Source organism: Ambystoma mexicanum, chromosome 5q (genome assembly GCF_040938575.1).
Source record: "Ambystoma mexicanum isolate Mex_15411 chromosome 5q, UKY_AmexF1_1, whole genome shotgun sequence".
In the NCBI taxonomy this organism is placed as follows: domain Eukaryota; kingdom Metazoa; phylum Chordata; class Amphibia; order Caudata; family Ambystomatidae; genus Ambystoma; species Ambystoma mexicanum.
Window position 1 is genome coordinate 362,508,246 of NC_090933.1, and position 12,291 is coordinate 362,520,536.

At 48.6% G+C, this 12,291-nt stretch overlaps 1 protein-coding gene across 2 annotated transcripts in view; it reads right to left on the reverse strand.

Moving 5' to 3' along the window:
* SMCHD1 (structural maintenance of chromosomes flexible hinge domain containing 1) overlaps positions 1–12,291 on the reverse strand; it is a 3,133,956-nt gene that overhangs the window by 181,944 nt on the left and 2,939,721 nt on the right. For both annotated transcript variants that reach the window (XM_069620859.1, XM_069620860.1), the window contains exon 45: positions 6,097–6,268. In XM_069620859.1, the coding sequence (XP_069476960.1) occupies positions 6,097–6,268 (172 nt within the window). The remainder of the gene's footprint in view (positions 1–6,096; positions 6,269–12,291) is intronic.

Genomic DNA, 12,291 nt, shown 5'->3' on the forward strand with positions numbered 1-12,291 from the left:
GGTCTGGAGAGGTGTCCAGACCAGTGACGTCATGGAGGCCTTGAGCTAGCTGTAAAAGCGGACTGTGGTCTTCAAAATAATCGACACCTCCTGTACGCAAGTAAATGGGATTGACATCCCCTGGTTATCAGTGTCTGAGCGCCGAAGACACCTGCCATTGTGTCTAAAAATTTGGACCGAGGATAAACGTTTTCTCGACAACCGTTGATCCCGAAGGGTTGTTTTTTCAGCATCAATAGGGTGGATGTCGGTGTTGAGACGCTGCAGCGTCGACATTCTTGGATGCGTGTGGTTGGTCGGGCTTCCATTAGACCTCTTTCGGTGTCTAAAGGTTTATAGGCGCCGACGTTGTCAGTAACGTGGCATGAGAGGGGTCAGAAATGCTAAGCGCCGTTCCTGGCACCAAAGCCTGCTGCATGGAGGGTGGGAATAACCAAGCCAACCGCAGCATACTTCTTGAACATTTCAAGCATCGAAGACTTAAAATCCTCCCACTCTGATTGACCTATATCCTCTCCTTAGATCTCCTGTTGCCCCTATTGCCATTTTATGCGTTACCTCTTTCATTTTGTCTTCTAGACCTTCTTCTATCAATCTGCGTTCCCTTTACCTTCTAGCTTTGATTCCTATTAGCTTCTCCCTTTTCGTGGCTTTAAATGCGTCCCAGATTACATGGAGAGATGTCCCCTGGTTCTTGTTGGTGAGTAAGTGTCTATTTCTTTTTTTAGTTCGCCTTTCAGGATTTCGTCCTTAAAAATGTGGGCCGGGTATTTCCATTTCCATAGCCCTGAGCATTATTGTTTTCTTTTAATTGACATTATGATAGGCGCATGGTCTGTTAGTGTAATAGCTCCTAGCTCCACAATCTACTTGCCCCATTAGAGAATTTGATATCCATATGTAATCAATTCTTGATGCAGATCTGTGTACATGCGAATAGAATGTATATCCCCTCTGTAGCCCTCTCTTCTCCTGCCAGACATCCACCAGAGCTAGGTTATTTATTTTGCATTGCAGCTGTTTTGATGGTTTGTTCTGGGAGTATGCGATTCTGGCACTCTTATCCTGTTCTGAGTCCCACGCTAGGTTTAAGTCCCCAGTGAGAATAATTCTTCCCTTTGCAAACATCTCCAGTTTTTTCAGTGATGCTTGTATGAACCGGTCTTGTCCTGAGTTGGGGTCATAAATAGTGGCCAGGGTGAAGGTTTCATCTTTCCCCTAGAGCTGTAAAGCAATATACCTTCTTCCGGAGTCTTTCTCTACCTTTAGGACTTAGAGGTCCGAGTTGTTCTTTACCGCTATTAGGTAGGCTCCTTTCTTTTTTTCCTCATTCGACTGATGGGTTAGGTTGTACCCCTGTATTCGGACCTTGTGTTAATCCTTTTTTTGTATGTGGGTTTCTTGCAGGGTTACCAGGTCTGGCTTTTCCCTTGCCAGGTAGTTGTCCAGCTTTTTCCTTTTTATGGGCGAGTTCAGGCCTTTAATGTTTAGCGACAGGATTCGCATTACTGTCTCCTTAGCCATTGTCCTGGGGATTTTTGGTTGTATTCCGAGGATTGTTTGCATCTGTAACTTGACCTAGAACTGGAGGCCCCCCCCCGTTCCCTTTCCCTTTCAGCTTTTGACCCGCCCTATCTGGGGTCGGTCCTCTTCCCTCCCCTCTGCCCCTCTGTCCCCTTCCCTTTCCAGCTCACTGGGTGGACCCAACCGGCCTCTGGCCCCTCCCGAATCTCCCCTTTGAGGGTTTAGGTCCTGTCCACTGCCAGCTAGCTCCCCTGTAGGTCTCCCCCGACCCATTTTGTGAGGTCAAGAATCTGCTTCCATTTCCTCCCCCGCTGTGTTTGCTTTATGTTTCCCTTCCCCAGGCGCTCGTATAAACTGCTCTTGAACCCGGCTTTGATTTACTTGGGTGGGGGGAGAGGGGGGAGGGTGGCTTCTCGCCGAAGATTCTCTGTTTCGCTGGTCCCCCTTTAGAGGTGGGCTTGGGCCTGTAGGGCTTCTCTTTGTCCTCATTTTCCATCTTGACTCTTGGGTGGACCACTCCCACGTCCTCCTTGTCGGTTGCTCCTTTGATGAGCCTTGGGGCTCACTGAAGGCTACTTCAGAATCTATTCCCAGGATGGACGCTCCCTCATCCATGTTAGGCAGAATCCTGTGCAGCTCCCTTAGGGAGCACTATAGAAGATTAATACTACAGGTATATGCAATAAATTCCCTTTGGTACCACAAAGATTTAGTTGGTAGCTGTGACTAAGCAGTCAAACTTATCTCAAGAGGGAGATGAGCAGTATTCAGGGTTTATGCAATAGGTCTTCCGTACTATGGGACAAGGAAACACTGACCAAAGCTTTGTATCAAAAAGAATATATATATTTATTTTACACACTCTGATGTTCACACACAAATCACTATTATAAAAGCAAGTTAAACCAGTCAAGAAAAGTATACACAACTCCCTATTTAAAATTGTAGACAAGTTTGAGCAAGAGTGAAAACTGTGAGCAAAACAGCACAGTGAAAACCAAGCACAAATGGCACTCTATCAATTTCTCAAAAGGGAGGGAAATTACAAGTTATACAGGAATATACTCTTAAAAACACCAGCAACACTTCCCCAATAAGATTGTGAACAAGTTAGGCAAGGCAGTACTTAAGCATGTACAATACTGAGGTGAAAACTGAGCAAAATGGCACTTCACAAGTTTAAAAAGAGGGAAGGAAAAAGTGGTTATAAGAGATAGGTGCACCAACACATTTCTAGGTGCGAAGCAATCTAGAGAAGGCAGTTGTAACAGATTTAGCCAGAGTCAATAGGCCTGTGCCAGAGTCAGTGGTACAGGGCAAAGGGCCCAGGAGCAAAATGTTCTTGTAGCTGCAGTCAAGTCTTTGTTAAATGATTCGAAAAGGCGGTTGCAGAAGGTGAAAGACAATGTTAGATGATAGTGGCGGCCAACCCAATAGGTAAGTAAAGGATTTAAAACACTTTTAGCAGTACCCAACGAATGGGCTGCTCGCGGAACAATGTACCTTTAAAGTGGAAGAGGCTCCTGCGGTGGCGGTAGTTCCTGGCAGTTCCTGCAGTTCGGGAGATCCAGCAGAGGAAGAGCGGCTCTCGGCGTGGAGGAAGGTTCGAGTTACTGCACTGCCCAGGGATGAAACCAGCCGCGGTGCTGCCAAAACGGATAAAAGGTACGCTCCTTTAAATCGTGGTCCGGGTGCCTGGCTATCCGGTCTCCTAGTGCTTGGCACTGGCGATTCGACCAATGCAGATCCTGGAAGGCGATTGGCGAACTGGTTGGCCCCACCAGCTCAAGAGAAGAACACTCTTGCAGGTGAAGAGCAGGGCTAATGGACCTTTGACTGGATGAGCATAGAGAAGTTCAAAGGGAGTGTAACCCACTCCCTCCTGACTGCCAGTGGCAGACCTATCGGCAAAAGTTGTCACACTGGAGGACAGGCTCGATGGAGTGGAGGCAAATCAGGCCTCCACAGGGGTGCTTGAAGCACAGATAGAGGTCCGGTTTCGGGACATTGAGAGGAGAGAGCTTGAGATGGGCCTAAAAGCAGACAATATTAAAAATAGAGATATTACGAAACAACCTTCGGATCTTTGGTCTCAAGGAAAGGGAGGGGGGAGTCCCCGGCTGGGCTTGAAAAGAAAATCCAGGAAATCATTGGGATGGTCCGGGGGTCGAAAGGAAGAAGTACAGGTGGCCCTGGACAGAGTGTATCGGGCGGGAGAAGGAAGTAGAGGACCACGCTCTGTGCTTGCAAAGCTGCACTACTTCTGGAAGGAGCTGACCAACCCTGCTGTAGTCTCTACCCCTCCTGTTACCTCCCAGGCTCTTTGCAATGCCCTTGCCTCTCACTTTATCTAAAAACAAACAGGACATCCTGTCCACCCTCTCCTCCCCCTACCCCTCCTCTACCCTCTGAGTCAGTGCTTGCTGACCCCCCTTTAACCACCCCCCACCCTCCTCCTCTGTCTTTCCTCCCCGGACAAGGTCGCTAGACAAGTCCGATCTATGAAAGCCTCGTCAAAATAGGTTCATCCCTGTTCCTCTAAAACCATCAAGGACAACATTGACACCCTCGCTCCGGCCCTTGCCGATTTTTGAAACCACTCCTTTGCCTCAGGATCCTTCCCCTCCCCTCTTAAGCACTCCCTTGTGCATCCTCTTCTCAAGAAACCCACAGCTGATCCTTCCTGTCCGGCTATCGCCCAATTTCCATTACTCCCTTTCTGGGCAAACTCCTGGAAAAGCTGCCCATCTCTGAGCTTAAGCTTCATTCAGATTCTGTTGGCTGCCTCCATGACCACCAGTCTGGCTTCAGAGCAGCCAGAAGCATAGAAACTGCTCTCCTGAACATCCGTGAAGATCTGCTCTCCAACCTTGACTAACATTTCCCTCTGTCCTCATCCTACTCGATCTCTCTTCTGCTTTCAACACGGTCAACCACACCATCCTGTTCAACTGTCTCTGTGAAAACCTGGCTATCACTGATCAGGCTCTGGCCTGGCTGACCTCTTCCCTCTGATCGACCCTCCCAGGTCCTATCATCCATCTTCCTCTCTACCTGTGGTGTCCCCCACAGGTCTAACCTCTCGCCCTGGTTTTTCAACCAATACCTGGCAACTCTCGCCCACTGCATTACCATTTTCTGCTCAAATTTCCAGTGCTACGCTGACAACACAACTCATTTTCAGGCAGCCCTCGGCCACCTCCTCTCCCTCTCTCATCTCTGATTGCCTAACTGTCATTCAAGAATTCAAGATTGGTGTGCCGCCAATGATCTTTGTCTGAATGCCAGCAAGACGGAGATCCTCCTCATCGGCACACCTTCACCCTCTCCGTTTGGCCGGCCTCCCTTGGCCCTCCTCCTACCCCCACCTGCGAGGCTAAGAACTTCAGGGTCATCTTTGACTCCACACTTTCCTTCTCCGCCCACATCTCTGAGGTCTCTAAAAAGTCAAACATCCTATTGCACCTCCTCAGAGGTACTCTGCCTTTCCTCTCCTTCCCCCAGAAGTTCACTGTCTCCCAAGCTCCGGTTCTCTCTAGGTTGGACTAATGTAACAGCCTCTTCTACCTGCCTTTAATCTCCGTCCTCTGCAACTAATCCAGAGCAGGACTGCAAGACTTGTCCTTGGCCTCAAGCCCTGGGATCGTATCTCTCCAGCTCTGAAATCTCTCCATTGGCTCCCAGTGATGCAAGATTGTCCACAAGGCTTTCTGGTGCCTGGGTCCAAAATACCTTCAGCTATCCCTCTACAAATACCTCCCCCTCCCTCAGGGTCAGTCGTTTTTCAAAGAAACGAGCTGGGGTAGATCTCTGTCTTTGGCTGGGGCCTCCCTCTGGAACAGCCTCCCTGCACTCTAAAACTTGAGGAGAACCATCTTCGGTTCCGGAAGCACCTCAAGACCTTCCTCTTTGCTTCTGCCTTCGCCACCCACCCCCCCTGATCTGCTCTCTCTTGGCACTGTGCACCTGGCCACCCTCTGTCCTCTGGGCCCAGGTACCTGCTCACCCTGCCACCCTCCTGCACTGCCTCCTGGCCACCCCATGCACTGGGGACTGTATCTGTACCCATACAGTAACCCCTCCCCCCACCCCATTTTCTTCTTTTTCTGCAATTATCAGACCTACCCAGTCTGCTGCTGTAAACACAGCACTTGCCATTTGCTGGCTGCACTACCACTGTTTATTGCCTCCATTATCTATTTATTTTCATTTATTATTATTTATCTGTTCTCCTCTGCTCCGTACGTTCCACTCTCCCCGCTTCCATGCACTTTTCCCCTTTCCCATGCACCTGCGCGTTTTCAATGTCACTGGGCCTAGTAAGATCGTTGTCGTGTTCTCCCCTGTTCCCCTCCCTTGCCTTGTCTCGCTCTGAAACACCTGTGTATGAGCGCGATACAAATAAAATATCATATACAGTCCAGAAACAATTAACCCTACATACTCAGTCTTGCTTGGACCTGGGATGGAGTTTCTAGAAAAACGTTAAGACACATGTAGGCATTTGCCTTTATTAAAGGCTTTTACATGAGCTTTATGTTAAATTGTGATTACATATTTCTTGAAACTCACCAATCTGTTCACAAAGTGTTTGATAACGTTTTGGCAGAGGCTCTCCAAATACCATTCCTCTTAATTTGTCTATTGGGGGTGCTTTATTTTGAAGACCACCAAACTTGCCGTTGCTACGTATTCGATCTCCTTCCCTTGTCAACAGCGTTGGACAATGTGTAATCTGCACTAGCTAAGAGAGTAAATATTTACAGTTAATACATGTGTTCATTTCAAATCAACCAAAAAATACAAACATTCTTTTGAAACAAGGACATTAAAGAACAAATGACTAACCCCTGGTAATGTTCTTGCTGATGGATTTTCCTCCCACAGATTCCTCATCTTTGATATTTGTATCTTGCGTTGCAGTTCTCTGAAAAAAAGTTTGGCAGCAGGAGGCGCCGCGCGGCATCGACGTCCCTCGATGGTTTCTATTCCTGCGTCCGGTTGTAATGTCAATGATGGTATAAATAGCATGCACACCTGTTAGCTCAGTTCCTAATGTTTCCCCAGCCCATGCTCAGCCGTCTTGAGAGAATAATGTAACCCTGTATGGTCATTCAACAAGAGAAGAAAAGAGAATTTTTTCACAGTCAGAGGGGTAGACTGGGGGAGCAATAAGTTATCTTTGGGAGGAACAGCCATCAGAAAGAACATTAGCTGGGGTAATTTGTTCTTCGAATGGATTGTGTCCTCCCACGGATTCCTCATCTTTGATAGACTCCTAGTTTTTATAGAGGAAGGTAGGAGAAGGAGAAACTACTTACCGTAATGTTCTTTCGATGAATTCTTCTCCCGCAGATTCCTCATCAGATAGATATCCCTTTCTAGCTCAAGCTGCACAGAATTTATTTTGACAGGGGGCGTAGTGAACCTCGACTCGTCCGTTGATCCGTCTTGAATCAGTGCTAGAATGTTGGATCCGGACATGACATTGGGCGTCGTATATATGCAGCGTCACTACGCCCGTACCTCTTTTTCCACTGTTTTTTCCCCCCAAGCTCAGTCGCTGCAGAAGAAAACCAGCGGGAAAAAGAGAGGCTAACTAGCCCACAAAGTATCAGAAAAAACACAAGGATCCCAACCGGGATAAATAGAATTTAGACAAGACTATTATTTATTTATTTAAAAAGAGAGAGGCATGCGGCTTCTAAGTCAGAAGAACTACTGACCGTAGAACCATTGCTGACACCCCGCTCGGTGAAAAGGCAAACACCTACTGCTGATGCTTTCTCAGCGGGGTTGGATGGAGGGGAGATGAGGAATCTGCGGAAGAATCCATAGAGAGAACATTACAGTAAGTAATTGCTTCTTTAATTGATTAATTTTCTCCCACAGATTCCTCATCAGATAGACTCCCAAAGCAGTAGAAATAACAGAGGCGGGAACAAAGCCGTATAGCAGTACATTCTGCAACACCACCTTTCCGAAGCGAGCATCAGCCCCACAGGCTTTGCCCAAGCTATAATGCTTCATAAATGTATGAAGCGACGACTAGGTTGTGGCCGGGCAGATGTCCCTAACCGGTACGCCCATTTTGCAGAGCCATAGAGGCGGAGACCCCTCAAGTAGAGTGAGCCCTGATGCCATGAGGCCATTCCTCGCCTGCGGTATAGTAGCATTCTGAAATAAACAATGTAATCCGGCGTGAGATTGATAACTTCAATAGAGCTAGACCTTTTCTGGAAATGGAGTAGGCTACAAACAGCTGGTCTGTCTTTCTATATTCTGGCTAGACATTTTCTGGAAATGGAGTAGGCTACAAACAGCTGGTCTGGCTTTCTATATTCCGCCATTCTTGCTTCATAGAAGCTTAGAGCTCTCTTGGGACCCAACCAGTGAAAACACTCCTCCTCCTTGGAGGGGTGCTGAGGCAAGTAGAACACTGGAAGATCTATCGACTTAGAAAGCTGAAATTCTGACACCATCTTGGGCAAGAACCCTGGTCTCACTTTAAGAGATACTTTTTCCTGGAAAGAGCGCAGGAATGGTGGTTTGCAAGAAAGGGCCTGCAAATCGCTGACCTGTCTGGCTGAAGTAATCACAACAAGAAAGGCTGTTTTCAATGTGAGCAGCTGGAAGGCACACAAATGTAACGGCTCAAAAGGAGCCGCCATGAGAAAGCTGAGAACCAGGTTCAAATGCCAATCAGGGACAACAAAGTAATAGGCAGAAACTTGTTCACAAGGACCTTTAGGAATTGGGCCATAGCTTGAATCATGAAGAAGGAGCTTTAATCCAGAGACCTTTTGAACACAGACAAAGCCGCCAAGTATCCTTTGACTGAAATGACCTGAAGAGGCCAGTGACGGAAGAAACTCCATCACTGTAGTGGTGGGGCAAGAGATCTGGTCAAGCTCGCGTTCCCTGCTCCATGCCTCAAATCTTCTCCACCTGCACGCACACAGAGATCTTGTAGACGGCCTGCGTGTAGCCAGCAACACCTCAATTACCTCCTCAGAGATGTCCTAGTCATCATATCTCCTCCTCTCAAGAGCCATGCATGTAAGTTGAGGGATTCTGCTGACTTCTAGAGGCCCCTCTGCCCTTCCGTAGTGTGGGAAACCTCTTTGCCCCTGCCTGGCTTGTGAGAGCTGAACCATCCTGCCGTAGGGGACATAGCGCCTGTATCCTCTGCCACTTGAAGCGAAACTGAAGGTAGGTTTGGCCGGCTTTTGCAAAGCTAGGCCTAGCGACTTCACGGCAGCTTTGGATTCCTTGAATTTCTCCAAGGAGTCATCGGTCTTTGGGCCGAAGAGATTCTCCCCATCAAAAGCCATGCCCAACAATTTACTCTGCACATCGGGGGAGAACCCAGGAGTGCAGATAGGCTTGTCTCCTAAGGACCATAGCCGAACCCATCAACCAACCAACACAGTCTGCCACCTCCAGCCCCTTTTACAGGGACTGTCTGGCCACCTCCTTCCCGTCGTCCACAAACTGCAGGAAACCATCCTGCATCCCCCCTTCAGGGACGTACTGGGCTGCATGTTCAACTGCTTTCCACAGTCCAAATGTATACTTCACAAAACCACAGGCAACATTAGTAGCCATCAAAGCCATGCTCACGGAAGAGAACATTTTCTTAGCTAGGGCATCCACTTTCTTACCCTCCCTGTCAGTTGGCAAATTGGATGTGGAAGAAGTAGCCCTGGTGGACACCTTGGCTGCCTGCACAACCAACCCTTCCGACATGAGGTGAGAGGAAAGGAAAGAAGGGTCTCCTCTTGCCGGCCTATACTTGCTTGTCAAGTTTGAATTGACCGTAGGATTGGTACCGGGGTGTTGCCATAAGGAAGCGACTGGGTCAGCTACAGCCGGTTTGAATGGCATGTTCCTCTCCATGGTGGGACCTTCATCAAGAATGTCAGTGAGCTCATACCCTAGACGGGTGCAGCAGGGGTATTAAGCCCCAACGTGTCAACGACCCTGTCCACAAGCGACCGAAACTTTGCGCGAGTATGGGCATAGGGGTGAGACTGCTGTAGTTCAAGATCCGGAGAAGTATCCAGCCCACTGGCGTCATGCAGTCCCTCTGCTAAGGCAATGAGGTTTGCCTGGTCAGCAAAATAATCTGCACCGCCGGTCCCCGTATAAATGGGATCGACATCGACCTGTCACCATCGTCGGCGCCAAAAATGTGCGCCCATTGACCCGAAGAAATCGGATTGTGACAAGGGTACGAAAGACTGGTTGCCGATGGTCGGCGCCAAATGATGTCTAAGAAATGGGGATCAGCATTGGACGGTCATTGGACGGTCCCAGCATCGAAGATCATCCCAAATTGCTCGGCGCCAAGCCCAAAGGCACCCCTGACGGCGTCAGAATCAGTGCCATCCTGGGGTCGGAATCACTGGGTGCCGCTGGGGGTACAGGGGCCTGCTATTCCAGGGGCTCACCCGCAACCACAGCTGCCTTCTGAAACATGGCCAACATCTGGGACATAAAGTCCTCCCATTCCTGGCTGGACCTCAGCCCCGCCGACGACTTACCGCGTTCCGATGAGGACTCAGCGTTGCGTCAGTTATGCCTCTTCTTTTTATGTGAGGACGACGATGAGTGGCTACGAGAGTGGGATCTCTTCCTCGCCGTGCGCTGGTGCCTATCCTCTTTTTCAGGTGTGTTGCCTTCCGTTTCGGGCTCCGATGACCAAACGGTTGACTGAGTCAGTGACTTGAATGGTCCAACGCAAGCTTGGCTGCCCGATCCCAAAGGGACTTTGGGTTCATTTTGCCGCAGGATGCGCACCTCTCGGTGTCGTGACCCGTTCCGAGGCCCCACACGCAGATGTTATGCGGGTCGGTCACCGACATCTTGGGATCGTAATCGGAGCAGCTCTTGGAGCTCGAAATCCGAGGCACAGACATGGCAGCTTGCAAAGACAGAAATAATTACGAAAAATCATTGAGTAAAAACTTCTAGAGATCACAGATTATTAGCGTTCCTCAAGAGCATTGTGCCGAGCATGCGGAAAAAAGGAAATTAGGTACGGGGCGTAGAGAAAAGCAATCCATTGATGCAGATTCTTATCATTGTTTAATTAGTACATAATGTTGTGCAGAACCTCTTTTCCAAATCAAGCGAACTGACCCGAAAGGGTATCTAGGCAATAGTATTTTGAAGATCTAGGACGGGAGGACCACGTTGCCGCATTGCAAATTTCCTGCACTGGTAAACCTCTAGTAGAACCAAAGTAGTTGCCACTCCCCTGGTGGAATGGGCTCTTAATTGATCAGGTACTTCCTGCCCACCAATGGAATAACACTCCGAAATTCATAGGATAATCGATCTTGAAAGAGTCTACACTTGGTCACAGCTTTATCCCGTTTATGACCAGTGTAGCCAATGAATAGCTGATCATTATGTTTAATACTTAATATTCTTATGATGTAAAAGCTTTGAGCTCTTTTCGGGTCAAGCGTGTGTGTTAGGGAGAATTCTATGTTAAGGCTAATTTCCCAAACCTAGTGAGTCCCCCAGCAGCTTTGCTGGATTTTTGGGGTTTATTTTTGATCCTGCTAAGAGTGAGACTCTTTTTCTCCCACTCTTAGACATGATTTGAGTAATCCTTTGACTTTGGAATGTGTTTTATGTGGTCTTTTACTTCATAGGGTTTCATGTGGTTTTTGGTAAGTGTGTTACACAGCACCCTCAGTGCAGTAACACAGGGGTGTCATAGTGACCCCCAAACATAGACTCCATACCCTGGGACTGACTACTGTCTCCCAGGGCATGTAAAGTCACCATTGGCTTCATTAGTCCAAATTTGTGAACAGAACCAGTACAAACCATCATATTGTGGAAGTACTGGAAGGGATAATTAGATTACTCCTGGGTCTGTTTTCGAGGGGGCACTGTGCAGTCCCCCCTCGTCGAGTTTCTGGCTGGTGGCAGTGGTTACCACGCGAAATATTCCTTAAGAATATTTACTATGGGATTTTCCCATACATTTTAAAAGCACCACTTTTTGGTGCAATGTTAAAGATACCGCCGGGTTATTTATTTCATATTTATTCCCCGGTTGGGTCTTTTCGCCAGGACTCGGTTTTAAAATGGCGTTTGTGTTCGCCTCTGTAACTCCAACCCAAGTCGAGCCCTTTGTTCCACTTTTTGGAGGGCTTCTCTACAGAAGCCTCCAAAAGTGGTGCCACTCTGTCTGGGTATACAGGATGTGTGGGAGGGGGGTTTAGGCACCCTGGACTGAGTTGCCTCGGCAACTCAAGTCGCACTCTGGTGTGATTGGCCCAGTGGTGAGCCGCCCGGCTCACCAATTAGCATGTTTGAGTGACAGCTAGGACTGATGAATGGGTGTTTTCTGCATAAAAGCAGGGCTTTGGGGACTGGGACTTCAGGCGTCGCCACAGGACCAAATAATCCGAAGAGGGAGAAGCTCAGCCGACCTGCAACGACGACACCACCGGTGGAGCCTTGCTGAACCGACTCACCACTTCTTCCAACGACAGAGGAGATCTTCATCCGGAAGAGTCTTCTTCCTTTGACTGGTGGGGATAACCAGTTTGCCCGCCTTTTCGCCTCCCCGGAGCATCTCGTGGCCGCCTTGCCTGTGCCAAGCACCCCGGCAACCGGAATATCACGTTTTACCACTACCGCGAATAAAAGGGTAGTATCTTTTAACCGGAGATCTCCGTGGCTGGTTTCTTCCCTGGCAGTGCAACGACCTTCAGCTTTCCTCCACGTCAAGATCTTCTCTTC